Genomic DNA, 25631 nt, shown 5'->3' with positions numbered 1-25631 from the left:
AATGGGTCATGAATAATAGTGATGCAAGTGTGGCATTAGTGAATGCATTGAATGCTAGAGATGATCACCTAGCGTGTGGCATTCAAGAGTCAAGAATGCTAGTGTACAAGTGTGGCACTAATGAGTATTGAATGGTAGAAATAACACTTAATGTGGCATTAATGAGGACCATAAACGCATGAGGATGAGTTAAAGAACATTTAGTGTGTGTGACACAATGAAAGTTAAAGAATACAAGTAAAGTGAAATAGTTGACATTATGACATAACATCCTTATAGTTAAGGGTCATATGAGCATTGCATCCTTATAGTTAAGGAATGGATTGAACTTGGCATCCTTATAGTTAAGGATTGGATTATACTCGCCTATAAGTCTTGGCTTGAGAATGGTAGCTCCACCTTGAGCGATGAGCTCTGGAGTAGTCATCACTGGGTTGGAGTCTTCCCAGAGGACGGTCCCGTCGGGTTGTAGGTGTCTCCCCGACAGTAGGAATTTGAGTTGGTGAGTTACTTTGGGCGAAACCTACGGGTTAGCCATGAGGATTGGCAATTGGAAAATAGATCTTGTATTCATCATGAGTATTCTATTTGAGCATCTTTATGATTATATCTTGTTCAGCCATATTAGCTGCATTTGTATAGTTTGGTTACTATCTATCTATTTATTCTTCTATTATGCCTGATTTAGACCTAATGGGAAAGTCGACGAGGTCAGCGGCCGAACCCACTGGAAACTTTGTTGTAGTTCTCACCCTACTATTTTCCACAAAGCCGGGACCGAGTGAGCCAGCCGACGATCGCGGTAAGGGTATCGCGCCAAAGACAGTGACCACCCGAGATGGTTCTATGCATGTTTAGTTTCATACCCCGCATATCATCTTTTGTATTTGATGATGTTAATATGATGAATGATGCAAATGTATAAACCAAGTTTAAATGTAATGTTGAGAGTTCATGTTATATTTGGAGACTTGATGTATAAAGAGAAGAAATGATGAAAAGAATATAAAAATTGAAAATTAAATGCATGTATGTGGTTAAAAGTTAATCATATTACTTGTATGTTGTTAAGTTTAGAATCTTTCACTTTTGGCTATTGCTTGCCCTGGTGCAAGCTGTGTGTATTATGATTCCGCATGTGCAATCTACATACTCGATTTGTACTTGTCTTGAGCCTTGGACGGACAGGGGAGATGCTATCCGTTCGGCGTCTGTTCGACGTGCCCAAACCGACCAAATGGGCCGGGATCAGGGCGTGACACAATTTTTAAGAAAACAAAGAATACTTTATATATATTACATAGTAACAAGTTGATTATGACATAACAACACTTTCAACACAAATTTCCAAAATAATTATTCCATGTAAGCATATTCAAAAAGAAATGAGAAAAATGAGTATATGTAAATACCAAATACTGCAAAGACCTAGTAAAAGAGCAATGCAACACAAACTCCTAAGGTGTTTACAAGGTGAAATCATGGCATTTATATTTATAAATAGAAAAAGCCATCACATTAATATAACTTCTACATAAGATGATACCTAAGACTCATTTATACATAACATATCATGAGACGCGACTCACATGCGAAGCACGTGCCCCAAGAACAATGCTACGCCTTAGGTACAATGAGGTGCGGTCTGCAAAGGATTGTCCCTCACACAGCCTTTAGAAACACTAAGTGTAAGACCTACAACTTATTTGTCACATTATTGTTAGTGGGTGTTTGCCTAACTTTTGAAAAGTGATTTTGGGCCTAAACGTGATTTTCAGCTCAATAGAACAATTGACAACCTAGTTTACAAAATCTGATTTTAAGTTTTAAAATTAGTTTTTTGATTTTCAATGCGCAAAATTAAAAGCAGCCAAAACCTACTTCTTGAAATATGATTCAGATTTTGGACTCAAAAATCAAAAGTTTATTTCCAATTTAGATTCAAATTTCCAATTTAAATTCAAATTTTAATTTTAAATTTTTAATTTATATTTGTAATTATATATTTGAAATTTAAACTTTAAACTTCAATTTTTAAAATTTAAAAATTTAAATTTACAGATTAAATTTCAAATTTAAATTTTAACTCTGATATTTTAAAACTCAAAATTTAATTTTAAATTTTAAATTTAAAATTTAAAATCATGTTTTAATTTTAAAATTAAAAATTTCAAATTTTTAATACTCAAATTTTAAATTTTTAAATTCTTAAAATTTTAAATTTTAAAGTTTAAAGTTTAAATTTCAAGTTATAAATTTCAAATTTAGATTTAAATTTGAAATTGAAAATTATTTTTATATTTAAGAATTCAAATTTGAAATTTGAAATTTAAATTTTTGTGGATTTAAAGTTTAAAGATTAAATTTCAAATTATAAATTTCAAATTTAGATTTAAATTTGAANTTTTGTTACATGCATAACCTCCTTAGTAAAATATTTTCAAGACAATCAAACCAAAAAAGACATTTCCAATTTATGTGGTTTTTCAAGGTTTTAAAACTGGTGTTTTTTGGTTAGAAGTTATTTCACATATTAAAAATTTCCCGCAACCTCTCTATAAAGGCTTTTATTCTCTTTTTGAAGCCTTGGACAAAGCCAGAAACCATCTTGGTCCAAACCTTTTTATTTCTCCTACTATTCGCTCTTCTCCACAAATTCAAGCCTCTACATCCACCCATTTTCGATGATGCAGGTTTCCTGATTCTTGGACTTATGATGAAATTAAATTTCTTTGATGGATAATACCACTTAAGACACAGTGCCGGTGCACAAGACCCTCTTGGCTCTGATACCAATGTGGGAGTGGGGCTAGAGATGTTGGCTAGTTCCAATAGTTTCTATGAAAGTATTGTAGTTATTATGGTTATTGTCTTCGTCGTCAGAGGAGGAACCTTTGTCACTTTCTTTTCTCTGTCTTGTTTTAAAAACTAAGGTTTCAAAGGTTTTATGGAAAGATGGCTCTAATTGTTTGTCTCGGGATTATTTTAGAGGTCTTAAATCTTACTTAAAAAAAAGAACTATGGCTCTGATACCAAGATGGGAGCGGGGCTAGAGATGTTGGCTAGTTCTAAGGGTTTAGGGTTTATGGTTTTGTCTAGGGACCGGAACTTTCATTTAACCAAGACATAGGACGAAAGTTATTTTTAAAACTTCCAGGAGCCCTAGGCAGAGAAATTCAAGACAGATGGGATACATTAGAAAAAGAAACCTTAAGACAAAACCCTGATACAAAATGGTCCATAGGACAAAGAGTAAAATTCATAATGAATATATTACAAGAAAAATGTGCCAACATCCAGATCACAAAACAATTAAAGGATGTCTCAGCTCTTGATCTAAAATTAATATAATGCACAGGAATAAGTCTAGATACCTAAGAGGTTCAATGTAAAAGGTTTTTAAAGTTCGATAATGTATTAATGTTCCAATTGGGTGATTGGCGTAAACAGGGTTGTTTACTCAAACTTCGAAATCTGGACACTGCAATATTTCCCACCGACGGACAAAACAAGTGACGGATTTAATTGCGTGGCCCCCACTTCAAATGCCAAAACCATCCATGCACCAAAACCATGGACAAAACCATGGGTCCCACAGTAAAATTAAAACCACGGGCCCCACAGCCAATTTGCCTCTGCATTCCTTCCCAGTTTTCTAAAACCACGGGCCCTCTCCTAATTATGCTACAGCATTGCAAAACCATAGGCCGCCGCAGTTTTCCCAATACCAGGTGCTGCCGCGGTATTCTTAATTCATCTGCCTCCTCTCCTTTGCCTATAGAGGGACACCCCATTCCTCCATCTGAGAAGCATCCGAGAAAAAACATCAATCCATCGGGAGAAGCCTCATCAGCACCAAAAATATGAAGGAGCACTGAAGCTTTAAGGAAGATCCTTTCGACGACAAGTGGAGAAATAGGAAAGCATCCTAGCTCTACAAATATTTCCCCAATGGCCTTTCTTTTCCTTCTTTTTCTGTAAAGCATCAGTCGCATGTTATGACGGTCAACATATCTCTATAACCCTTGCAGATGACAAAGTAAGAAAACAAATTAAAAAAGAAAACATTGCACTCATGCATTTAAGATTAATTGTAATAGGCATTAAAGGCCTAGTACGTAAAAAATTAGGATCTAAGGTTCTATTGATGCCTTATGACAATAGACACAAAAATATAATAGACGCATCCTTAGGATGTACAGAGATAGATATGAATTTTAATGGCGGAATATTCTACGTTAGTCCAGACTATTTATGTATACCAATTTTTATTTGGTTTGCAAAGTCTAAAGCAGGCATTAAATTTTTCCCCTAAATTTTAAGACTGAAAGGAGGATGTTTGAGTCTGGCAGAAGATGCTTCTAGTATCATGGGGTCTTCTTGTACAAAAAGTCCTCTTCACCTCAAGTGCATGTCCTAAAACTCCAATCTTGAACTAAGGAATTCTAACCTCTATTTTAACTAGGTTTTTATTTTGACCACCCATTTTTTGGCTACTTGATACCCTAGATGACAATTTTCAAAAATCAAAAAATTTGATTCCTAGACATTTTAATGCTCTATATCATGTTTGACTGTATCAAACGTTGATTTAAATGACCTCTTGTCAAAAAATAAAATAAAATAAAAATTGATAGGACAAACCACTTTGTTCTCCTAAAAGGATAGTATCCAAGCCCATATATTACATTTATGTTTGTTTATTACATAAGAAAGATATTGCAAATAGTCCATCATGAGTATATCCCTATTTTGTAAGTCATAGCTAGTATTTGATTTGATTTGGTAGAAAAGATTTTCCCAACCAAACTAAAATTAGAAACTAAAATTCATGAAATTTGAAAACCAAACCAAACCAAATAAACTAGTACTAGTTGTCTAATCTAGTACCTTTCAATTGGGTTTTCAGACAAAAGCCCAAATAAATGAACACCCTCATTGGATAGATAAATGAAATGGATACTTGTGAAAGAACCAATATGACAGTAAATATACAATTTGATCAATGGATGATCGCAACCAGTCAACCAGATTCTAAGATCTAAATTAAGTTTTGGCATTAAAATTCATTTCCTTTTTAACTTTATATACAAAGATTCACATAGTACATAAATTCTCTAAGACTACTAGACTAGGGACTCTGACAAGAATAGTTCACATTTATTTCTTATATTAACGAGGTGAAGGAATTTTACCAATATTTCAAGTTCTCGTTAGTTTAGTTCATTTAACTTAAATGAATTGGTCGATGTCATTAATTTGATAGTTTTCTCTTCAATTACAGTATGAGAATAGAGTCCAACTTAAGTATGAACAACTTTTTTAAAGAAGTGAGGAGCAAAAAGGCGCCAGGGACTCCGAGAGGCTAGGCGTGAGGCATGCTTGCAAGGTAAGCGCCACAAGAAGGTGAGGCTGATCTTCACACAATTTTTAAGAAAACAAAGAATACTTTATATATATAACATAGTAACAAGTTGATTATGACATAACAACACTTTCAACACAAATTTCCAAAATAATTATTCCATGTAAGCATATTCAAAAAGAAATGAGAAAAATAAGTATATGTAAATACCAAATACTGCAAAGACCTAGTAAAAGAGCAATGCAACACAAACTCCTAAGGTGTTTACAAGGTGAAATCATGGCATTTATACTTATAAATAGAAAAAAAGCCATCACATTAATATAACTTCTACATAAGATGATACCTAAGACTCATTTATACATAACATATCATGAGACACGTCTCACATGCGAGGCACGTGCCCCAAGAACAATGCTACGCCTTAGGTACAGTGAGGTGCAGTCTGCAAAGGATTGTCCCTCACACCGCCTTTTCAAACACTGAGTGTAAGACCTATAACTTATCTGTCACATTATTGTTAGCTGGTGTTTGCCTAAATTTTGAAAAGTGCTTTTGGGCCTAAACGTGATTTTCAGCTCAATAGAACAATTGGCAACCTAGTTTCCAAAATCTGATTTTAATTTTTAAAATTACTTTTCTGATTTGCAATGCCCAAAATTAAAAGCAGCCAAAACCTATGTCTTGAAATCTGATTCAGATTTTGGACTCGAAAATCAAAATTTTATTTCTAATTTAGATTCAAATTTCAAATTTAAATTCAAATTTTAATTTAAAATTTTAATTTATATTTGTAATTATATATTTGAAATTTAAACTTTAAACTTTAAATTTCAATTTTCAAAATTTAAAAATTTAAATTTACACATTAAATTTCAAATTTAAATTTTAAATCTTAAATTTTAAAACTCAAAATTCAAATTCAAAATTTAAAATCTCAAAATTCAAAATTTTAAATTTCAAATTTAAAATCATATTTTAATTTTAAAATTACAAATTTCAAATTTTTTATGTTCAAATTTTAAAATTTTAAATTCTTGAAATTTTAAATTTTAAAGTTTAAAGTTTAAATTTCAAATTATAAATTTCAAATTTAGATTTAAATTTGAAATTGAAAATTTATATTTATATTTAAAAGTTCAAATTTTAAATTTTAAATTTAAATTTTTGTGGATTTAAAGTTTAAAGATTAAATTTCAAATTATAAATTTCAAATTTAGATTTAAATTTGAAATTGAAAATTTATATTTATATTTAAAAGTTCAAATTTTAAATTTTAAAGTTAAATTTAAATTTTCAAATTTATATTTTAAATTGAAATATCCAATTTTAAATTTTTGTGCAAAATTAAAAAGTAAAATTTTAAATTTTAAAGTTTAATTGAAATTTAAAATTTTAATTGAAATTCAAATTTTAAAATATTTTAGAATAAAATTTAGTAAAAAAATTATTGTATGCAAACATCTAAAAAATTTTGCCAAATAGCTTTATAAAATCACTTCATAAAATCACTTTCCATTTAAACTTAATCAAACGCTCTATAGCTTTTAACCAAATCAATTCTCTAAACCACAATCAATTCTACATAAATCACTTTTTCAGAGTCTAGGCCAAAGAGGCCCTTACAGTGAAAATCTTCCCAGGGATCCAGCAAAATCCAATTACTAGGAAGAATCTTGTACATTTCCAAACAGGCCCTTATAGTGAAAATCTTCTCAAGTATCCAGCAAAATCCAATTAGTAGGAAGAATCTTATTCATTAAATCAACCTCAAAGCAACCCTAAGCATGTGATCTGGAGATAGGCTACTCCAAGGACGAAAGGTAGGACACCTTTTGCTAGGAACCCACCTTAAGGTTCCTAGGAGAGAAGAAAGTAGCTAGTAAGCTAGGTTCTATGTTAGCAACAAAGAGCTCCTTTCTTAGCAATGCACCAAATTAAGGGTAGAATAACTATAATATCTGTAGATAGATTTAAGATCTAAATTAGAAGGCTTCACATGGAAACATCCCGCAACCACGACAAAATGACTAAAGTGCTCATAAAATCAATGGTGCAGAAGATTATATTTTTCAACCATCCTGAGTCATCTCTTCTCCTTCTCTCTAGTTATTAGTAGTAATAGTTTGATTCCTTATAGTTTCATGATTCAATGAGTTGTCTAATTTTGGAGGGAAAAGCATAGCGCGGTGTCACGGACAAAATGTTTTCCGCTGACTTCTCCTTGACAGTGATCCATTCTCCGAAGGAGCGTTCTGTCGGAGGTTTTGCTGGGGCGTTCTAGAAGCTTCTAAGCAGATCTCAAGACTGATGGCGCGAGTGCCGAAGGGTCAAGAGTCCCTTAGAGTTTCTAGGTGGGCAATAAGTGCAGTCTCTTGGGAATTTGTAGCTTCCCTCTTTTACCTTATAGTTATGCGCCATTTGGTGGCGAGTGGCCTATATAAGGATGTGACCTCCACCCCCTCTCATTAGGAAGGAAATTAGTTGTACTTGCAACTTCTATCAATATACAACATTCCCCTCTCTCTCTCTCTTGTACTTAGTCTAGGGTGAGTAGGTCCTAACTTAGCAAGTAGAGAGGTAGGCTTGCCCATCTTCAAGCAGGAAGGCGGGCGCCGCACGGGCTAGACGAGCAATTTCATTTTAGTCCGTGACAGTTGATATCAGAGCAAGTTGGTATCAGAGCCAGTTTGAGGAACCATGTTGTCATCCGATGCGGGAGTTGTCGACGTTGGGGGTGACCCTCCAAAGCAGCCCTCCAAGCGCGACAAGAGTAAGGAGTCGCGGACTCTGGCGAGAGAGCCCGTCTAGCTTGACGACCACGTAGGCGTGCTGGAGGACTCTGCTGCAAGAGCAGAGGAGTGTTACTCCGTCTTATCCCAATATGTGGGGATGATGGAGGATAGGCTGCATGCCATGGAGGACAGCGTTGCGGCTGCCATGGCGACTTTCCGTCATCAGCTCGAGAAGTTCTGCAGAGACCTCGCCCTTCGCGAGGACGAGCGAAAGGTGCTCGTGGAGGATCACGTCACCAGGGTCGACGAGTTCGAGGACCTCAACATGCGGGTGACTATCCTTGAGAAGGCGGTGGCTCAAGGCGTCGAGACGCAGAAGGAGTACACCCCAAGGATCCGCGTCCCTGAACCCAAATGCTTCAAGGGTACGCGCGATGAGAAGGAGATAGACAATTTTCTTTGGCACATGGAGCATTGTCTCAAGGCGCTACGGTTGGAGGATGAGGATGACAAGGTCCAAACCGCTTCCATGTACCTTGCTGACGACGCTATGCTGTGGTGGCGACGGCGTTCCGCCGAGGCCGCGAAGGGCCAATGCGAGCTAAAAACTTGGGAGAACTTTGTGCGCGAGTTGAAGGCACAGTTCTACCCAGAGCATGTCGAATATCTTGCGCGGAGGCAACTTCGACGGCTCAAACATCGGGGCACACTCAAGGAGCATGTCTAGGAGTACTCGAAGCTGATGTTGGCGATCACCAATATGGCCGATGAGGATCAACTATTCTTCTTCCTAGATGGCCTTCAGTCGTGGGCAAACAAAGAGCTCGTGGCGCGAGATGTGAAGGACCTAAACTCCACGATTGCTTTGGCGGAGAAGTTGCCCGAGCGGGAGCAAACCGAGGGCGATCAAGGTGAACCACCAAAGGCGAGCGACGCCAAAGGTGGGGGAGGGCACCGCGATCCACGAGGCACAAAGGGGCACAAGCCAAACCATGATGCAAGAAAGCAACGGCAGAATCCCTCCCCGCCACCTGCAAAGATCTCTTGCTAAGTTTGCGGCGAGAACCATTGGCCGCGGGACTGCCCAAAAAAAGGCAACCACAAGGGAAAGCAGGTTGCTACGCTCCAAGCCGCTGAGGGCAAGGACGACGACGTGGTCGAGCCGCCGAGGACGGGCGCGCTAAGGCTCGTCAACGCAGTTCGCGATCAGCCAAGCGGCTACAAGCTCTGCAAGAGGGAGCTTATGTTCGTCAATGTGATCCTCAACGGGAGGACCACGCGAGCGATGATCGACACTGGCACGACGCACAACTTTGTCGCGGAGGCGGAGGCCAAGCTGTTGGGCCTCACACTCGAGAAGGATGCGAGCCGCATCAAAGCGGTCAACTCTGAGCCGCAGCCAATCGCGAGAGTTGCCAAAGGTGTGGAGATAGCCATCAGCCCGTGGAGGGGCAAGGCCAATCTCACTGTCGGGCCGCTCGACGACTTTGGAGTGATCCTTGGGATGGACTTCCTTGTTTCGTCGAAGGCGGCGGCTATGCCACACTTGGGGGTGCTGAGCTTTATGGACGAGTCAGCACCGTGCATGGTTCCGATGTGTCGGGGCGAGCCGATGAGGGGCCCAACTCTGACAGCCCTACAACTTTACGAGGAGGTAAAGTGCGGGAAGACCAAGGAACTCGAGGAGGAGGACCTAAGCAGCGGCGAGACTGTCAAGTCTCATGTGGCGTTGAAACAGCTAGCGCCCGATCAAAGTACGAACCATTCTGTCAAGCAGGCGTACGGGGGGACCAAGGGGCGTTCCGTGGCTTGGCGAAGTGCGCGTGCGTGTCGCGGAGGACATGCACATTTGGCAGATTCTTTGCACAGTGGGCTCGCTGGTGCGTTTGCTCAAAGGGGCAAGACACTAGGTGCTGGTGCAGGGGCAGATACAGATTGCAGGAGCAATGCACGGGGCCGATCGCGCGCGAAGGCACTATGGACCGCACGGAAGGCTACACGGACCGGGAACAGCTCGGAAATATGTACAAAACGTTAAAATACTAATAGGGGACTACTTTCATAGTTTTTTTCATAAATTTTTAAGACTGAAAGGAGGATGTTTGCGGCAGCACCTGGTATTGGGAAAACTGCGGCGGCCTGTGGTTTTGCAATGTTGTGGCATAATTAGGAGAGTGCCCGTGGTTTTAGAAAACTGGGGAGGAATGCGGAGGCAAATTGGCTGTAGGGCCCGTGGTTTTAATTTTACTGTGGGACCCATGGTTTTGTCCATGGTTTTGGTACATGGATGGTTTTGGCATTTGAAGTGGGGGCCACGTGATTAACTCCGTCACTTGTTTTGTCCGTCGATGGGAAATATTGCAGTGTCCATATTTCGGAGTTTTGAGCATCAATGTCAGATGGTTCTTGAATATCATGATTTCTGGACTGTCGTAGACCGTTTCTGATGGAGAGTACACCTTGCTTTTGATGATGGTGGAGTTGGATCACAAGGTATTTGACAGGAAGGCTTTATTAAATAAAATCCTAAACTAAGAACCCTTATTTTTGCCTGTGAATAAAACACAGCGGGTTTTTTCTTTTTTCTTCTTTTTTCTTTTTTCTGATTTTTTTCTTTATTGATTTTTTCTTTTTCCAGATTCTTTCTTCTTCCTTTGATATTTCTACTTTTCTCCGGAATTTTTATTTTTTCTCTTTTTTTTTTGATTTTTCTGCCTTTTTCTGCCTTTTTCTCTTTTTTCTGATGTTTTTGCTTTTTTCTATATTTTCATCATTTTTTTTTTTTTATAAATGTCCTACTAAGTGGACTGTAGAAACCATATGAAAAAATAGATGCAGAAACGAAATATGTACAAAACGCTAAAAACCTAATAGGGGACTATATTTATAGTTTTTCCCCTAAATTTTTTAATCACTTATTGTCAATGAAGTTACTGTTAAAAAAAAAAAATTAAGCAGAGAGAGGTGTGTGTGTACTGTTCACCAAAAAAAAAAGAGAAAATAGAGAAAATAGAGTGTTTTCTATTTAAAAAAAAAGAAAAAAAATAGAAAAAACAGAGTCTTTATTGTTTACACAAAAAAAAAAACAGAAAACAGTTTACAAAAAAAAAATAGAGAAAGCCAAGTGTTTACTGTTTATACAAAAAGAAAAAAAATAGAAAACAGAGAGAGAGTGTGTGTATTTACTGTTTAAAAAAAAACAGAGAAAGCCAGAAAGGGCTCTCTGTTTAGTGTTTACAAAAAGAAAAAAACGTGAGAGGTAGAGACCGTAGAGTGAGAGAGGAAGAGAAATTAAAAACCAGTGTGAGAGGGGAAGAGATCGCACCTCGCCCAGGCGTGCGATGGGTTGAACCTCAGAGAGTGAGCGAGAAAGAGGGAGAGAGGTGATGCTTGGCTGCTTGCTCGAGTCGTCAAGCGGAGCACCGAAGCTGTGGAGAGCCAGCGAGAAAGAAAGAGATTCTTGCTTGAGCGGAGGCTGTGGAGCCGTGGAGAGCCAGCGAGACGGAGAGAGAGCGAAAATGGCGGATGGTTGCTCGAACGGAGGACTCAGGGAGTTCGATCAACTTTTAGGGCTTCTCTTTTCTTTTTTTTTTTTTCTTTTTTTTTTTTTTTACACTTAACGGTGTAGTTGGATGTTGGATCCAAAGTCCAACCTATCAGCTTTTTTTTTTTTGGCATCGGACGCGCCTTGCACCTCAGTAAAGGCGAGCGCCTGGGCGCAAGAGGTGCGTGCCTAGGCGAGGTCGCCCGCCTAGGAGCTGCCTAGGCGCGAGCGATCTCGCCTAGTGCCTAGGTGCCTAGGCGTGTGCCCGAGGTGCGCTTTTTAAACACTCATTTGTTGAGACCTCTATTTAACGTATGTTTTTAGCTTGCAACAGTTTTTTCAATGTGTGTTTAGACATTGTTGAAATTTGGCTCTTTTGTCACCCAGGCAAGTACAATGGCTTTTATGCCTTCAAGTAGTCAAATCATCTTTTGATTGATATAAATGCTTCCAAGATGCTTCTACATTCTAATTTGCTTCTACTTCTGTCCTTTTCAACATGAATTCTATGGCTGGCAATTAAATTCAGTCATTCAGATAAAGCAAGTACTCAACAGATTGATCTCAAGTTTTTTTTCATTCTTTATTTGCTAGTTTCAGATATGTGGCAAACAAAGGGTGGACTAAACTGCATTAACAGCTTGATTTTTCTTTAGAATTAATTGTTAGTTAACCAACTGTTAAGAAAATTTCATGCTCAGCAAACATATATGTTATGCATCCATTTGATTGGTTTAAACTGTCGTCCTTAGAAACAATTGATTTTCCATCCTCTAGTCTGCAAAAATCAAATTAATCATGGTGCGCTAGTACAAACTTTTAGCAATAATTGCCAGTTTGCAGTTTCTCAGTTCTTTATAATCACTTGTTATTATATAGTATATATTGTCTTCTTAAGTTCTCTTTTCATTGCTAACTTTTTATTGATCCAGGAAATCCTTCATTCAGTGAATGGAAAAATGCCTATGCATTTGCAGGAGTCCTTCGAATTTACTATTATTGGACAGTATGATGCGGGTTATTATACTGATTCAAAAATGAAAGACAATAATAAAAAGAGTCCTCTGCTGTTAAGTGATATTGAGCAGGTACAATGTATTGGGGGTGCTAAAAGTTGTGCCTCAAAAGACAACAGTAATGATATAGAAAATGGACAGGAATCATGTGCAAAAGCAGGTTATGGTGATAATTACCAAAAAAGGAACTGTGGCTGCAGTGAACTAGATGATATCACAGAACATTACAGGAAATCTTTGGTCAGAAATGGTAACTGGATTCATCTACTTTATAAATCTGCAAGAGTATTCAGCAAAGAGGCCAAACAAATCCCGCAGCTTCATCACTTGCATCAAAAAGATTGTACATTCACCGTCTGTGATGCTCACGTATGGAAGTTGCGGAAATGCTCACTCTCTTAGCTTTATGTGATACATCGTCACGTGCCCTGTTACATCTTGAACTCTTCTTGGCTATTTTCAGGTATTACTTTACGACTGTCCAACCGATGGTAAAAATTATCTATCTGTAAATTCGTGGGGTTTGTCTCAGCATGCGAAGCCTCCCTTCAAGAAACCACATTTTGTCAATGATCTTCAAAAGAAACAATTGCTTCTTGATTTGGTGAGTACATGAGCATTCTTCTTTTAGCACATTATCCAATATTTGGGTATCTTTGCTTAATTGAATTCTTGAATGTTTGAATCAATTTTACAGGACTCGGTTGTCTTGGTGCTCAATTGTTCAAATGCTGCTAAAGAGTTTTTAGAACAGCATGTTGGTGTCTCTAAACCTGTGATTACCTGCTTATTTACATCTATGTAATTTCTTTTTCTTTGACGCTATTTGTCTTTGATGAAACTGCTTGTGTCTCTGCTCTTACTTTATGTAATGCTTTTTCAGATTGCCTCAGTTGGCAGCAATACTGCGCCAGTTTGTTGCAGTGTCTGTGGCTTCAATCTTTAGCATTATTTACCTATTTCTTCAATTTCTCCGCAAAGATTTCTTTGGGCGATCTAGAACAGTCTTCTTTGTTGCACAAAAGGTATTTAGACACTCATGCAGATATGCTCACATTCGCAGTTGTCAGATTCTTTATTGGCCAATTTTCCTTCAAGATACTGGTCTTAGGTAAATCAAATGGCAATGGTTAACTTCATAGCTTATACTATTACATTTTCTAATTCTTCTTAATTGTTCATGACGATTTATCTTATCTGCAGTTACTTGTCAAACGTTGAATATGCCCAGAAAGCTGCGCTGAAGAAGCACTTTGTTTGGTCCAACCTTGCTGTTGATGTTATATTAGGAATCATTCTCGGAGTGACATTATTCACTAATATTGAAGCCATTTGCTTTTCTACTCTCACTATCGCGCCCTACGTGACTGATAATGTTTTACGTGCTGGTTGTGTGTGGCTGATGGGAGTTCCTGCAGGTTTTAAGCTGAATTCGGAACTCGCTGAGCTTCTTGGTATGATTTCACTCAATGCAATCCAAATATTCTCTACTCTTTGGTTCTTTATGAGTACTTCCCTCGGACATATCATTCTTGGGCTTGCAATTTCTGGGATTGTTTTTGGTCTAACCATACCGGCTGCTCTATGCATAGATATGCTCAACCTTGCAACTGTGCATGTTAGAACTCTTCATTTGTTTATCTCTTTTCTTTATTCACAGCAGATCCAGGTTTCGGCATCATTATGGCGCCTTTTCAGGTACTACTAGTGAGAACTACAAAGGTACTTAGTTGCATGGCAGAGTTTTTGTAATTGAGCAATCGCTTATAAGTTGACCTTCTTCTTGCCTTGTTAATTGTTTTATGAAAGCCAGCTCATTACTAAATATTGAAAAGCAATAAGTTCATATGAAAGCAATAAGTTCATATGAATCCCAATAAAGTTTTGAGATTGTGCGAAGTTTTAATTATCAATTATACTCTAAGGCTCCACATACAAATATATTGTTAGAGTTTGACTACTATTAGTTTACCATTAAATTTTCACCATTTGGATTCATCCCTTGTACAAAAAGATTTTCTAAAAGCTTTCTTAGGATTTATAATTTATGGTTCATGTAGAATGACAGAGAATTTAGAATAAAAACATATTTTAAATGGTCAACTAACAGGGAGGGATATATTTGCAAACTATGCAACTTTCAAGGGATATTTTTGATAGCTGAAACTTTGTAAGGATATGCATTTCATTGTTTTGTAAGGATACATGTTGCAATTAATCTTATTTAAGAAGGTTTTCTTTCATAGAGCCTTATAAAAATGTGAAATTGCATCAAAACCATTAGAAAATTGCTATTTGTGTGCGTCCTTGAAAACCTTACAATGCCTCTAAAAGGGCCTTTTTTATTTGCAAATGCAATGCTGAAAATTAATATGGTTGTTGGTCAAGGTTTAAAGTGCCGCGGCACGGGGGTGTGCCGCTGTCTATCTGGCACGGTAAGGCACCGGCATGCTTTCGTGCGGATACATGGTACGCTAGCGTGCTGATGGATATGTATGTCCTCTTACTGGCATAGTTTGGTACGGACTTATTTTAGTTTTTTTATTCGAATAAACTCTTATAATATTATTTTGAAAGATTTAATCAAATAATTATGAATATTTGCTATGTATAACTCATTAATTAATATACTTGTAACCTTTTTTGTATGTAAAGTACAGCTACACCTGATATAGAATAAAAATTTTTATATGGTAGAATTTTAAAAATGCAAAGACATCTTTCTTTTGACCGCATTATAGTTTTTCTTTTATAAAATACAGAAAAATAATTTTTAAATAATTTTAAAAATTATTTGAAAAAGTTATTTTAAAAAGTATTTGAAAAAATATTTTTTAATTTTTTCAAAAAATTATTAAATCTATCAAAAAAATTAAGCGATAAATTATATGACAAATAAATTAAATATATTTAAGTATCAATTGATTTAATTTAGCTTTTAATTTTATCAGTATTTTTAATCTTCTAACGCAAAAATAAATTTTTATATTTGATGTGCCTCAAAATTTGTTTATTGAGTTCGATTTTGTTCTCTTAATTCACCAAAAATTTTGCGGTGTGATAAATTTTGATAAAATTATTTATGAAAAAAATGGATGTTTGTGGTGGAACCGGATGGCTGGGGCCGATAAGGTAGTTGCGCGGGGCTTCGGCCCCTGCGGTATGGATCGGATATGTCAATTAAAAATTTGCCCGTATATTGATTAAAAAAAAAATTTATAATTTTGTTGACTGACCTAATAAGTAGATCATCGATTTGCAATGTCTTTGGGGGGTGTGGGATGCTTGGTGGTATCCCAAACAACAAAACAAAAGGGGAAAAAAAAGCAAAAAAAAAGCAAAAAGAAAACACTGCCGGCACGGTATAGTACTGTGCCGTGGCACGGACCTGCGTATCGCTTTGTCTCGCGTGATACGTTGGTCCGTGCTGCGGTATGGAGGGGGGTCCGAGGACCCCCTTGTACCGTGCCAACTTCTTGGTGGCACAGTACGTGCCGCCTCGTGTCGTGCGGCATGAGGCGGCACTTTAAACCTTGTTGTTGGTATATGAACTCTCGTAAGGACATAAATGAAAATTACGTGAGGTTCTTAGGGACATGCATGAAAAGAATGACTTTGCAAATACTTGCATAATTTTGCATATTTTCAGGAGCATATAAGCAAAAAACCCCTATTTGACATATTTTTAATTAAATAATAGGAGAACTTAGAGACACTTTCTATATATCATTTATATATTTATATCTAAACTATTTTAGTTTTTTCATTTTTTTTGGCTTTTTTTTTCATTAATTCTGACTAAATTTTTTATTCAATGAAGAGGGCGAAAGTGGAATCCACTTCGACAGAGGTTAGATAGCTATGATTACACAGTTGAGCAACATGTGGTTGGATCACTGCTCTTTACACCTATCCTACTTCTTTTGCCAACAACATCTGCATTCTACATTTTCTTTACCATGCTGAATAGCATGATAACTTTCATATGCATCATGGTTGAGATTATGATTTCCTTCCTTCATGCTACTCCTTATGCTGAAGTCATATTGTGGTTAACTATGAGGAGGAGATTTCCATCCGGAATATGGTTTGAAACCACACAAGCTTCATCTAAGCATAGTAGTGCAGACTATGGGCTGTTGGAAGAAGGTAGTTTAGCCTCGGAATCGGCTGAAAGGAACCTAGGACTTCTCATCAATGAAGGATCAGAGAGTTCGCTTTCACTTCTTCGTAGTAACTATGCTACAATTGGTATGTTTACCCTACACCTTTTTGTTAGTATGCTTTTTTTTCTTTAATGCACAAGTATAAGCAAAACATGTTTTGCCACCTCATTTATACTTCTATGGAAGATGTCTTTCACTAATCTATTTGGTTGATATAATTAAAGATGATAAAGCAATAGCTAGAACAGCCTTAACTAGGACAGGTGATGTAGTCAATTAGCCAAAGCAAGTTTTTACGGACCTATATGCTGTAGGCATAAATTGGGAAGTTTGTTCTCAGTAGTTTGTTAAATGCTCGTAACTGTTAATGTTTTTCTTCTTTAAGCATGAACTTATGTTACAGAAAGCTAAATGAAAGAACCAATAAGAATTGATAAGAGCAAATTTGGATTCTGCTGGGTAAATCGATTGGTCTGCACCTAGAAGTTGGCCATTAAAATTTTAGACTGACTTAATAACAATAGTCCCATTTTCTAGTAAGATTATTTTTTTCATTATTTCAACTCTCTTCGAACGTAAATTGTTGATGCTTTACTTCGTGGATTAGTTTTTGGAAATCCCTTTTAGTTTGATAGGATCACACATTATATAAAGGTTTCTAAATAATTGATCCTGCGAATCATAAGGTAGTATGTAGCTTAGGAATAAAGTGATGATAGTGTTAGATATATGCACTATTCCAGTAGATACGACATATGCAAGGACTATACTCATATGGAAAATGGTGGGAAATATATTCCTATATCCCATGGATAGCAATTCTGTTGGGGAGTGGTGGATTATTGTCTATCCGTGGTAAAGAACTTATCCAACTTTTTGCCACGTGTCTACTCAAACGTAACAGGGATAGTACCTAAAATTAAAATTCTTATTTAAAATATTCTTCTGCTAGTCTTAATTTCATTTGTGCCTCTTAAAGTCTAAACTATCTTGGCCACCCCTATAAATTTTGAAATATCATTCATGCCCTTGCCGTTAAAGGACGTTAGCCAACGGCAGTGTAATCTCTATTCACACCTGGGTTAAGTGAGTTAGGTTATTTTCTTTTACTCTTTCTTATCCTTTTCTTTCTCATCTTTTATAATGTTAAGATAGAGGGAAGGTGGTAGGGAGGCCCTTTGGTGGTTGCAAGGATTGCAGTGTACTAGAGGAGCAGGAGGCAGTTAGTGGGGGTGGTGAACACGACTACGATAGAGGAAGGTGGTAGGGGTGGTGATAGTTTCAAGTTCTGTGGGGGCTGATGAGGGTGGAGGAAAAGGAAGATGGTGGTGGCGGTAGTGGTAGAGGAAGAGAAAGAAGGTTGGTGGGGTTAGAGAGAGAGAGAGGAAGATAGAGAGGGGGAGAGAGAAAGCTATGGATGGAGAAAAAATAGAGGAGACATAAGAAACTAGAGGCAAAATTGGTATTTTGAAAGAATATAGACAGGCTTTAGTAAGAAAAAAGGGCAATTGTGATATTTACTATAATTTTCAAGTGCATTTGTGATATTTCGTACTTTAAGAGGCATCTGTTTAACTATGAGTATTTAGAGGGGGCGCTCAATAAGTTTTTCTTTTTTGCTATCCTTCGGATAGAATCCTCAAGCCGGGCTGTTCAATGCATTTTAAGCTGATTTTTTGGATTGAATATTAGTAGTTTGTGGTTTTAAGGGTTCAGCTTGTTTCTCCTTTCCTCTATCCATGATCTTCTTGCTCTCTGAAGTCTGAGATAAAAAAATCCTTTCAGAAAACTCTCATCCTTGTTCTGTAAGTTCGAATCTTTCCCATAGGCTTACCGCTTACGAAGTTGTTACTTCCTCCTAATTTACGTGAATAATGATTCACAATATAAGGAAAGTTTATATAAGACATTGCCTTCAACCATTGCAGCTTTCATGATTTTCAAGAATCACCAATTTCCAAGTCAAACTACCTTGGTTTATTTTAAGTTTGAACATCAGAGATTTGCATACTTTGTCACCTTGTTTTTATAGTTTTCTTTCATAACCATGACCATTGTTGGACTCGATCAGCATGACTTGTTGGGATAACACGAAGTCGGCATTGTAGATCCCCTTTGTTCTCTATGGTTAACATTAGAGGTTGTAAGTTCAATTTAGAATGCTTGTGGAAGCAAATGTGTTCATTCAAAAGTGTATAAACAAGTACTACTAGTTAATAACTATTATTTTCAACATGGAATGAAAAATTTATGATTGCTTTCTATGAGCGGGAATTTATTCTATTCCTCTTCCCTGGGCTAATTATATACTTATTTAGACGTTTGATACTGGCCTCTCAACTTGGAAAGGTAGACAAATTGAACGGCAATACGTATTTTGTATTTTTACTCGAGGTGTTGAGTTGCGATGGCAATTCTTTATAGAACCCGCATAAATTGACACAACCTGACGCGAAGTTAGCGGGTTTAGGTTTACATTAAATGTTTAGGTCGGAAATAGGTTGAACCATTTATTGAATAGTTTTTTGGGTTGACCTATATAATTTGAGGTTTAAATAGTTTTTAAGCTTTTCTTTGAGGCTTAGGCTCCGTTGGGGATTGCAGGGAGATTGTGGTATGTGTTGATAAAGTATGATGCATGCTCTGTTTGTTTCCGTATGTAATATTGTCTTCTGCATATTGCAGTGAGTATTGCTGTGAGTCGGCTACAATATATTTTTTGCGGTCCCACTGAAAAATGTAGAAGCATATATCTCTATATGCTTTCGCCCCAACTCTATTTTGCCAATGAGCGTTAGATGGGCCTCAATACGGGCCTCAATACCAAACAGGCAATACGGGCCTCAATACCAAACAGGCCCTTGTACAACTTGAAGTTATATTTTTGAAAACAATTTAAATAACTAATGGTCATCACAGGTCTTGTTGGGTCACCTGTTTATCTAATGGTTTGGTTTGGGTGCTGAGACTTGATCTGTCTGTTAAATGTGGTGGGTTCGGGTTGACCTATGTGGTCCTTACCTCAACACGACTTATTTATGACATGCCAACCCAAATTGCCACCCTTAGTGTTGAGAAAAGATCATGCAATTTTTTTCTAAAGCCTAGCCAATTGAAACAATCCATGCACTCTTATTTTCCTCCTCATGGCTTTATGCAACGGTAATGACAAACCATAAGCCAGCACTAGTTTCCCTATGTCCCCCCTAATTGATGTGACCTATTGGATTCAAAACAAAAATTTGGATCAAATCCACCTTCAGAAGAGGTCATTGTCAAAATCAAATGGTCAAGCAACCCTACCAATTCATCAACTGTTGTTGACCTGTCCACAGTTGCTTGAAAACCTACTGTAGAATGCTTAAACTACTTCCACTTACAATGACTTTCTGCATCCTAATTTGTGAGACCAAATACTTCATCCTTCGTCAAAAGATCTATTAGCTGTTATATCATTACTTGCTATTTAGCTAGGTTACATGGATATGGATACGAAAACAGAATGCAACATGAGTCGGACACAAGGACTTGACAACCTTGAAAAAATCAGGACGCGGACACAGCAAGGACATTACGTGTAAAAGTAATTTTGCATTTATTTTGTTATGTATATAAATATCGGATCTGTTGAATACTTCACTAAAGAAGAGATAAGAATATAATTTTAATCATAATATATGGTTTAGATATTCTATTAAGTCGTGCATTAAGATTATTTTAGGTATAAGGGCGCGTTTGGTTCACGCTATCTGCATCGGATTTCTAGGAGTATAACGCTTATTACGGCTTTTGGGTAATATTCCTCGGTAATCTGGTTGGGAATTTTTTTTTCGAAAGGAAGAAAATCTCCCCCCCTCCACCCTACCCCCTCCTCCCCAAAGAGAAAAAAAAACAACCAAAACAAGGAGGAGCATCCTATTAACAAGGAAGGGGTGGGTATCTCTTATACCAAGTGTGGACAATCTAAAAACTGCCCACACTTTTTAAGTGTCCGTGTTTTCTGGGGAATATTTGAAACTGCTAACAGCATGGTACAAAATTGTTTTCAGTGCACAAAATATGCTGTGTGAACACACACAGTTCTTCAAAGCTTATGATTTTACCGACCTTTCAAGTGTTGCCAATAGTGAAATTTGTTGATATGACATAATTACTAAAAGTATAACTTTGTGCTGCTAAGGACTAGGGATGAATGCAAATTTAGAAATTTAGATGCCTTTTATTGATACCTTTTCCTTTTTATCATTATAATGCATTTTGTACTGTTTGAGAGTTGTGGTTGGGTATAGCTTAATAGTGCTGCAAATATTTGTTATCTGTCATTTCTCCATCTACATGTTAAAATATTATAAATTGGGGAACCTAAATATATAACTTTCTTGCTGTTATTGGTAACTGCAGGGTACCTTCCTTTGTTGCAACTGGGTAAACTGACAAGATTAACCTTCTGGAACTCATACTAATTGTAAGATATCGAAATTCGACGATATTGGCTAACTTTGGCCAAATGGACCAAAGTGAGCGATTAAACGAATTGGACGAGTTCCATTCGATGTTTCAATATGTTTGGAAGAGCAAAAATGAGTTCCAAAAGTGTTGGAATAGTTTTAGCGTTATTGGACGCGAAAAGAAATCAAAACAGATTGAAAATCAGCAATCTGGAGCTGTTGTACCGGTACAAGGGTGATGGCTGTACCGGTACAACCATCGCAGCCAGGCTGCGTAATCTCGGGTTCGAAGGCTTCAGGCGCTGTACCGGTACAAGGCTGGCTTGTACCGGTACAAGCTCTGCGAAACAGGCAAACCCGAGGCTCGGTTTGCGCTCGGTTTAAGGGCCTGTACCGGTACAAGGTCCCGTGTACTGGGTACAAGGGCGCGCGAAGCGAGCAGGTGGCCGTTAAGTTGCAAAATTTGTTAAAAGAGGGCTTATTGATTAGCATTTGTTACAATAGAGGTTATATCCTCTCCACCCTCAGCTCTCTCCCTCTCACTCTCACAGGCCCTCTCTCTCTCTAGCTCTCTCTCTCTCTAACGGTGAAGAGAGAAGAAAGGAAGAAAAGGAAAAAGGAGGAAAAAGAAGGAAAAAGAGAGGAAGGAAAGGAAGGAGAGAAGGAGAAGAGCTTGGAAGCTCTTCTCTCATCTCATCTTGGCCTTAGCGCTTGCTTTGGAGCAACCCTAGGAGGTAACCTAACCCTTATCATGGTTACTGGCGTTTTGGTGACGGTGTTGGTTTGTTTGATGGTTCAAATTGGAACGCCCCCATAATGAGCCTTGGGAAACAGTGGATTTAGCTCACAATGAAGCTAGAAACCCATAGCTTCTCATGGATCCTTAACCTAGGGTTAGATTATGGGGTTTTTGCGAAATATAAGGGTTTGATCTCTTGTTGAAGGGGTTAGAGCCTAATGGCTATGCTTATAAACCCGTAGGCGAAGGCACGGTTCGTCGATCCCGACACGGGGGTGCCGAAAATCAATCGCCGATTTGGTTGTGCTAAGGGGTTAAAGCTAACCCAACAAAAATTAAGGGCGACAAGACTAGCACCGAGAACGCAAAGTCTCGGAGTTGTTTCGGCATCACCCAAGGGGAGTCCATACCGCAAGTTCATCGGGGCAACCTTCTATTGTCCAGTTTAATCTGTTGATCTAATTGGCATCCTTGTTATATCCATATAGCGTTAGGAAATGATTATTATTTGCCTTATACTTGATGCTAGTAATAATAAATAGTTTTGCTGGTTCGCTTAGATCTGAGTATGCATGATGATTGTTGATGAAAATACATGTGCAGAATCTACGACCCTATATGAGAGATAATGCTTTATGTTGCGAAAAGACTAGTATGATGAAACTAGTGTTAATATATGAGTCAAAGATTTGCATGAGTGGCATCTAGTTAGAAAACTATACACAGTGCGCATCTAGTTAGAAAACTATGATGATTGACATTGATGATGTTTCCTTGAGATGATCACATTAGTGTAGTTGAGACACTCATGAGATTGGGTTACAAGTATACTTGATTCCATGATGATATTACCCTCAAAGGGGGTTGTTGCTGTGCTCTTGCAGATGATTTGTCACATTGCCTGTCTGCGCGTTGGTGGTCGCCTCCTCAAGTTGTGCGCTCCGGAGTTTTTTGGCACGTAGAGAGGCAGGCCCTGCCTCGTGCTCGGATAGCGTTGTTAATCCGCAGGCCGTTACTCGGGGGATATAGTCCAGCTCGACATCCCTAGGAGCATTGATATGTGAAGCCTTGCTTGTGGACCTCGTGTTCACTTGGAACATTGCGTACTATTGAGTCCTACCCAATGATTGATGTTCATAGTAGCTAGTTCATTGTAGCATACCAGCTTATTGGCTCCCGCGCTTAGCATATTCGTATAGTTACTATGATAGCTGTCTGTAGATGTTGATATTGCTTAACTACCCAGCTTGTTTATTGTTTTTCATGCATTTATGATTCCAGATTGAGGCATAGCATTGATATAGTTGTTTACCTACCGCGCCCTCTTGTTGTTTAGTTGCAGTTTATACTGTACTGATTGCATATATTCTCTCTATGCCTGCTGAACCTAGTGGGTAGATCGGCGGGAGTGCGGCGCGGCCCGAAACCCACTCGTCGTAACTATTTACGTAGTTTCTCACTCCCGTGGTCGGTTTTCGGGTGAGTACGAGGGTGAAGACAGCGGCCTCGTCGATGGATCGCGGTAAGCGGCATAGCGCCCATAGCTTTGATAGATAGCTTTCTTCAGCCACTTGCATTAGCCTCTATACCCTGTACTTTTGTTATGCTTATGAGAGTAGATGTTGTATAGGGTGGAGGTTGGGAGAGTTCATGATGTATATTCATTTGAGAAAAGAATGCAAGTTGTATTAAATGTTTAAAGTTTAAATGATATCGAAAGAGGTTTGATGTTTTCAATGATGTCTCAAATAGCTAAGTTGCTCTCTTTTGTATACTTGTATGATTTTACTTGTATCGCTTGCTCTAGTTGGTTGTAGCACTGTTCGTGCTCTCGTTCATCGTTGTTTGATTGTGTATGTATTCAAGTTGTATTCCTGGGGACTTGTTGTACACAATCTGTTGCTTAGCCTTGGGCGGACAGGGGAAACTCCGTCCGTTCGGCGGTCGCGCCACCGCCCTCGAATCGGGCCAAATTGGCACCGTTTTCGGGCCGCGCGGTTGGGGCGTGACACTAATGATATATATAATTTTTTCCTTTTCCTGGTTAGAAAACCAGTGATAAGCCCTGTTTATATAGCAGAACAAGTTGTCGTGGAATAACTTACATTGAATGGCAGTTCCCTTCTGTGGATAAGACAAAGTAGCGTGACTTCTAGCTATTTTGAAGTCCAAGTTTTCTAGAGACTAAATTCCACTTTCCAGGTGATTTGCCTGCCTTATTGTTAAAATTAGGACTATTTAAGCTTTTCTGATTTGCTTATAGATGCTTTCTCATTTCCTTTCCTGACCAATACTGCCCTGTGGAAGCATGAAGAAATATACGGAACAATAGGCATCGAGATAGGCTTTTAAAAGAGACTCAAGAGTCTTGGATTAGCAAAGCAAAAGTCCTAGTGGTTCATTTCTGTATCAGAAGATAAATTTGCGAGAAAGGCTAGGCGAGCAAAGAAAAACAATTGCAGCAACAACGTACTGTTGTTTACAAAAATAATTTATATGTATTATGATTTGTTTTAGTAATGAGAGTGCTTAGACATGGCAAACTATTGCAGGAGAAGTCGTTGCACCGCATTACAGGAACATATTTTCTGGTGTTGATTTATCCTTTGGTAGGTCATTGGCATATGGGCTCCTCAGCGGTCAAAGGTCATTCTTTATGTCCAACAATCTTCCTTTTTTTTCTTTTCATTTATGGTTTCTCTCTCTCTTTTTTTTATTTTTTTTATTTTTGAAAAAGATTGATTTCTTTCGCATTGATATGAAAATTTTAAGCATTTGCATACAGGATTCCATCAACACTGAACACCAGCTTGCCTTCCTCTTTGCCTTGGATGCACATCGGCTTTTGGGAATATTGGCGGCTTTGCTATAGTTCGACAAGTGCGTCCGGCTTATAGTGTGGTACTGACACGAAGATATTTCTAGCAGGAGTTTAGCTGCGCATCTTATTTTATCTCTAGTTTGTACTTCAAGATTTGTAGCATGGAGTTAGCTGATGTACTTCATTGTTTTGGAGGTGTCGAGGTTATCGTTTATCTCACTGCAAGTTATCTTTCCTTTTAAATGGTTGTTGGAGCAATCCTCACAAATTAGAAGCTTGAGGAGAAACTGCTAGTTTTGTTGTTTGGACCCGATTTGAAGACTGGGATGGCTAATTTGGGATTTCTAAAATTTTAATAAGCTTGCCTCATATATGTCTTGATTAGGTCCCAACTCCTTGAGGTGTATAACATTCATCTATCTTTTTCTCCGCGTACTGTACGAAGCCTTTGACGGTTGCAATATTTTCTGCATGGCCATGTCCCTGATCAAATTGTCACGCCCCAGGGTCCCTTTTAGTTTGAAAATACAGCGGAAGTGACTAGAATTTTTTTTTTTTTGAAAATTCGATCTCAGGGTATGCCAGATCCGCCACAAATATAAGGATTCCACTGTTCATACGGACAGAGTCTCCCCTGTATTTGCACGGCGTTGTACAAGTACAAGATGTAAAACAGGATACAACCACAACTAAATGAATATACAAGTCATCATACATTCAATATCCATACACCATTCACCGCAGGTTCATAAACAGAGATCTGAATATAAATCCACAACTATCAGTTAAAACGTTTT

The 25631-nt window shown here is 37.9% G+C and overlaps 1 protein-coding gene across 1 annotated transcript; it reads left to right on the top strand.

Annotated features, from left to right (window-relative positions):
* Positions 1–5344: 5344 nt before the first annotated feature.
* LOC109706253 lies at positions 5345–25038 on the top strand. Its single transcript, XM_020227048.1, has 9 exons — positions 5345–5406; positions 12577–13029; positions 13124–13264; positions 13358–13461; positions 13544–13771; positions 13864–14358; positions 16481–16911; positions 24566–24659; positions 24799–25038. Exons 2-9 carry the CDS (start codon positions 12604–12606, stop codon positions 24908–24910), a joined length of 2031 nt encoding a protein of 676 aa, XP_020082637.1. The 5' UTR covers positions 5345–5406; positions 12577–12603; the 3' UTR covers positions 24911–25038.
* The last annotated feature ends 593 nt before the right edge of the window (positions 25039–25631 follow it).

This window comes from Ananas comosus, unplaced genomic scaffold (genome assembly GCF_001540865.1).
Source record: "Ananas comosus cultivar F153 unplaced genomic scaffold, ASM154086v1, whole genome shotgun sequence".
NCBI classification, from domain to species: Eukaryota; Viridiplantae; Streptophyta; class Magnoliopsida; order Poales; family Bromeliaceae; genus Ananas; species Ananas comosus.
This window is presented reverse-complemented; position numbering and strand designations above follow the sequence as displayed.

Coding starts and splice junctions, on each gene's coding strand:
- LOC109706253 (XM_020227048.1), top strand. CDS start 12,604: ATGCCTATGCATTTGCAGGAGTCCTTCGAATTTACTATTATTGGACAG. Junction 13,462..13,543: donor ACCTGCTTATTTACATCTAT/GTAATTTCTTTT, acceptor ATGCTTTTTCAG/ATTGCCTCAGTTGGCAGCAA. Junction 16,912..24,565: donor TAGTAACTATGCTACAATTG/GTATGTTTACCC, acceptor AAACTATTGCAG/GAGAAGTCGTTGCACCGCAT.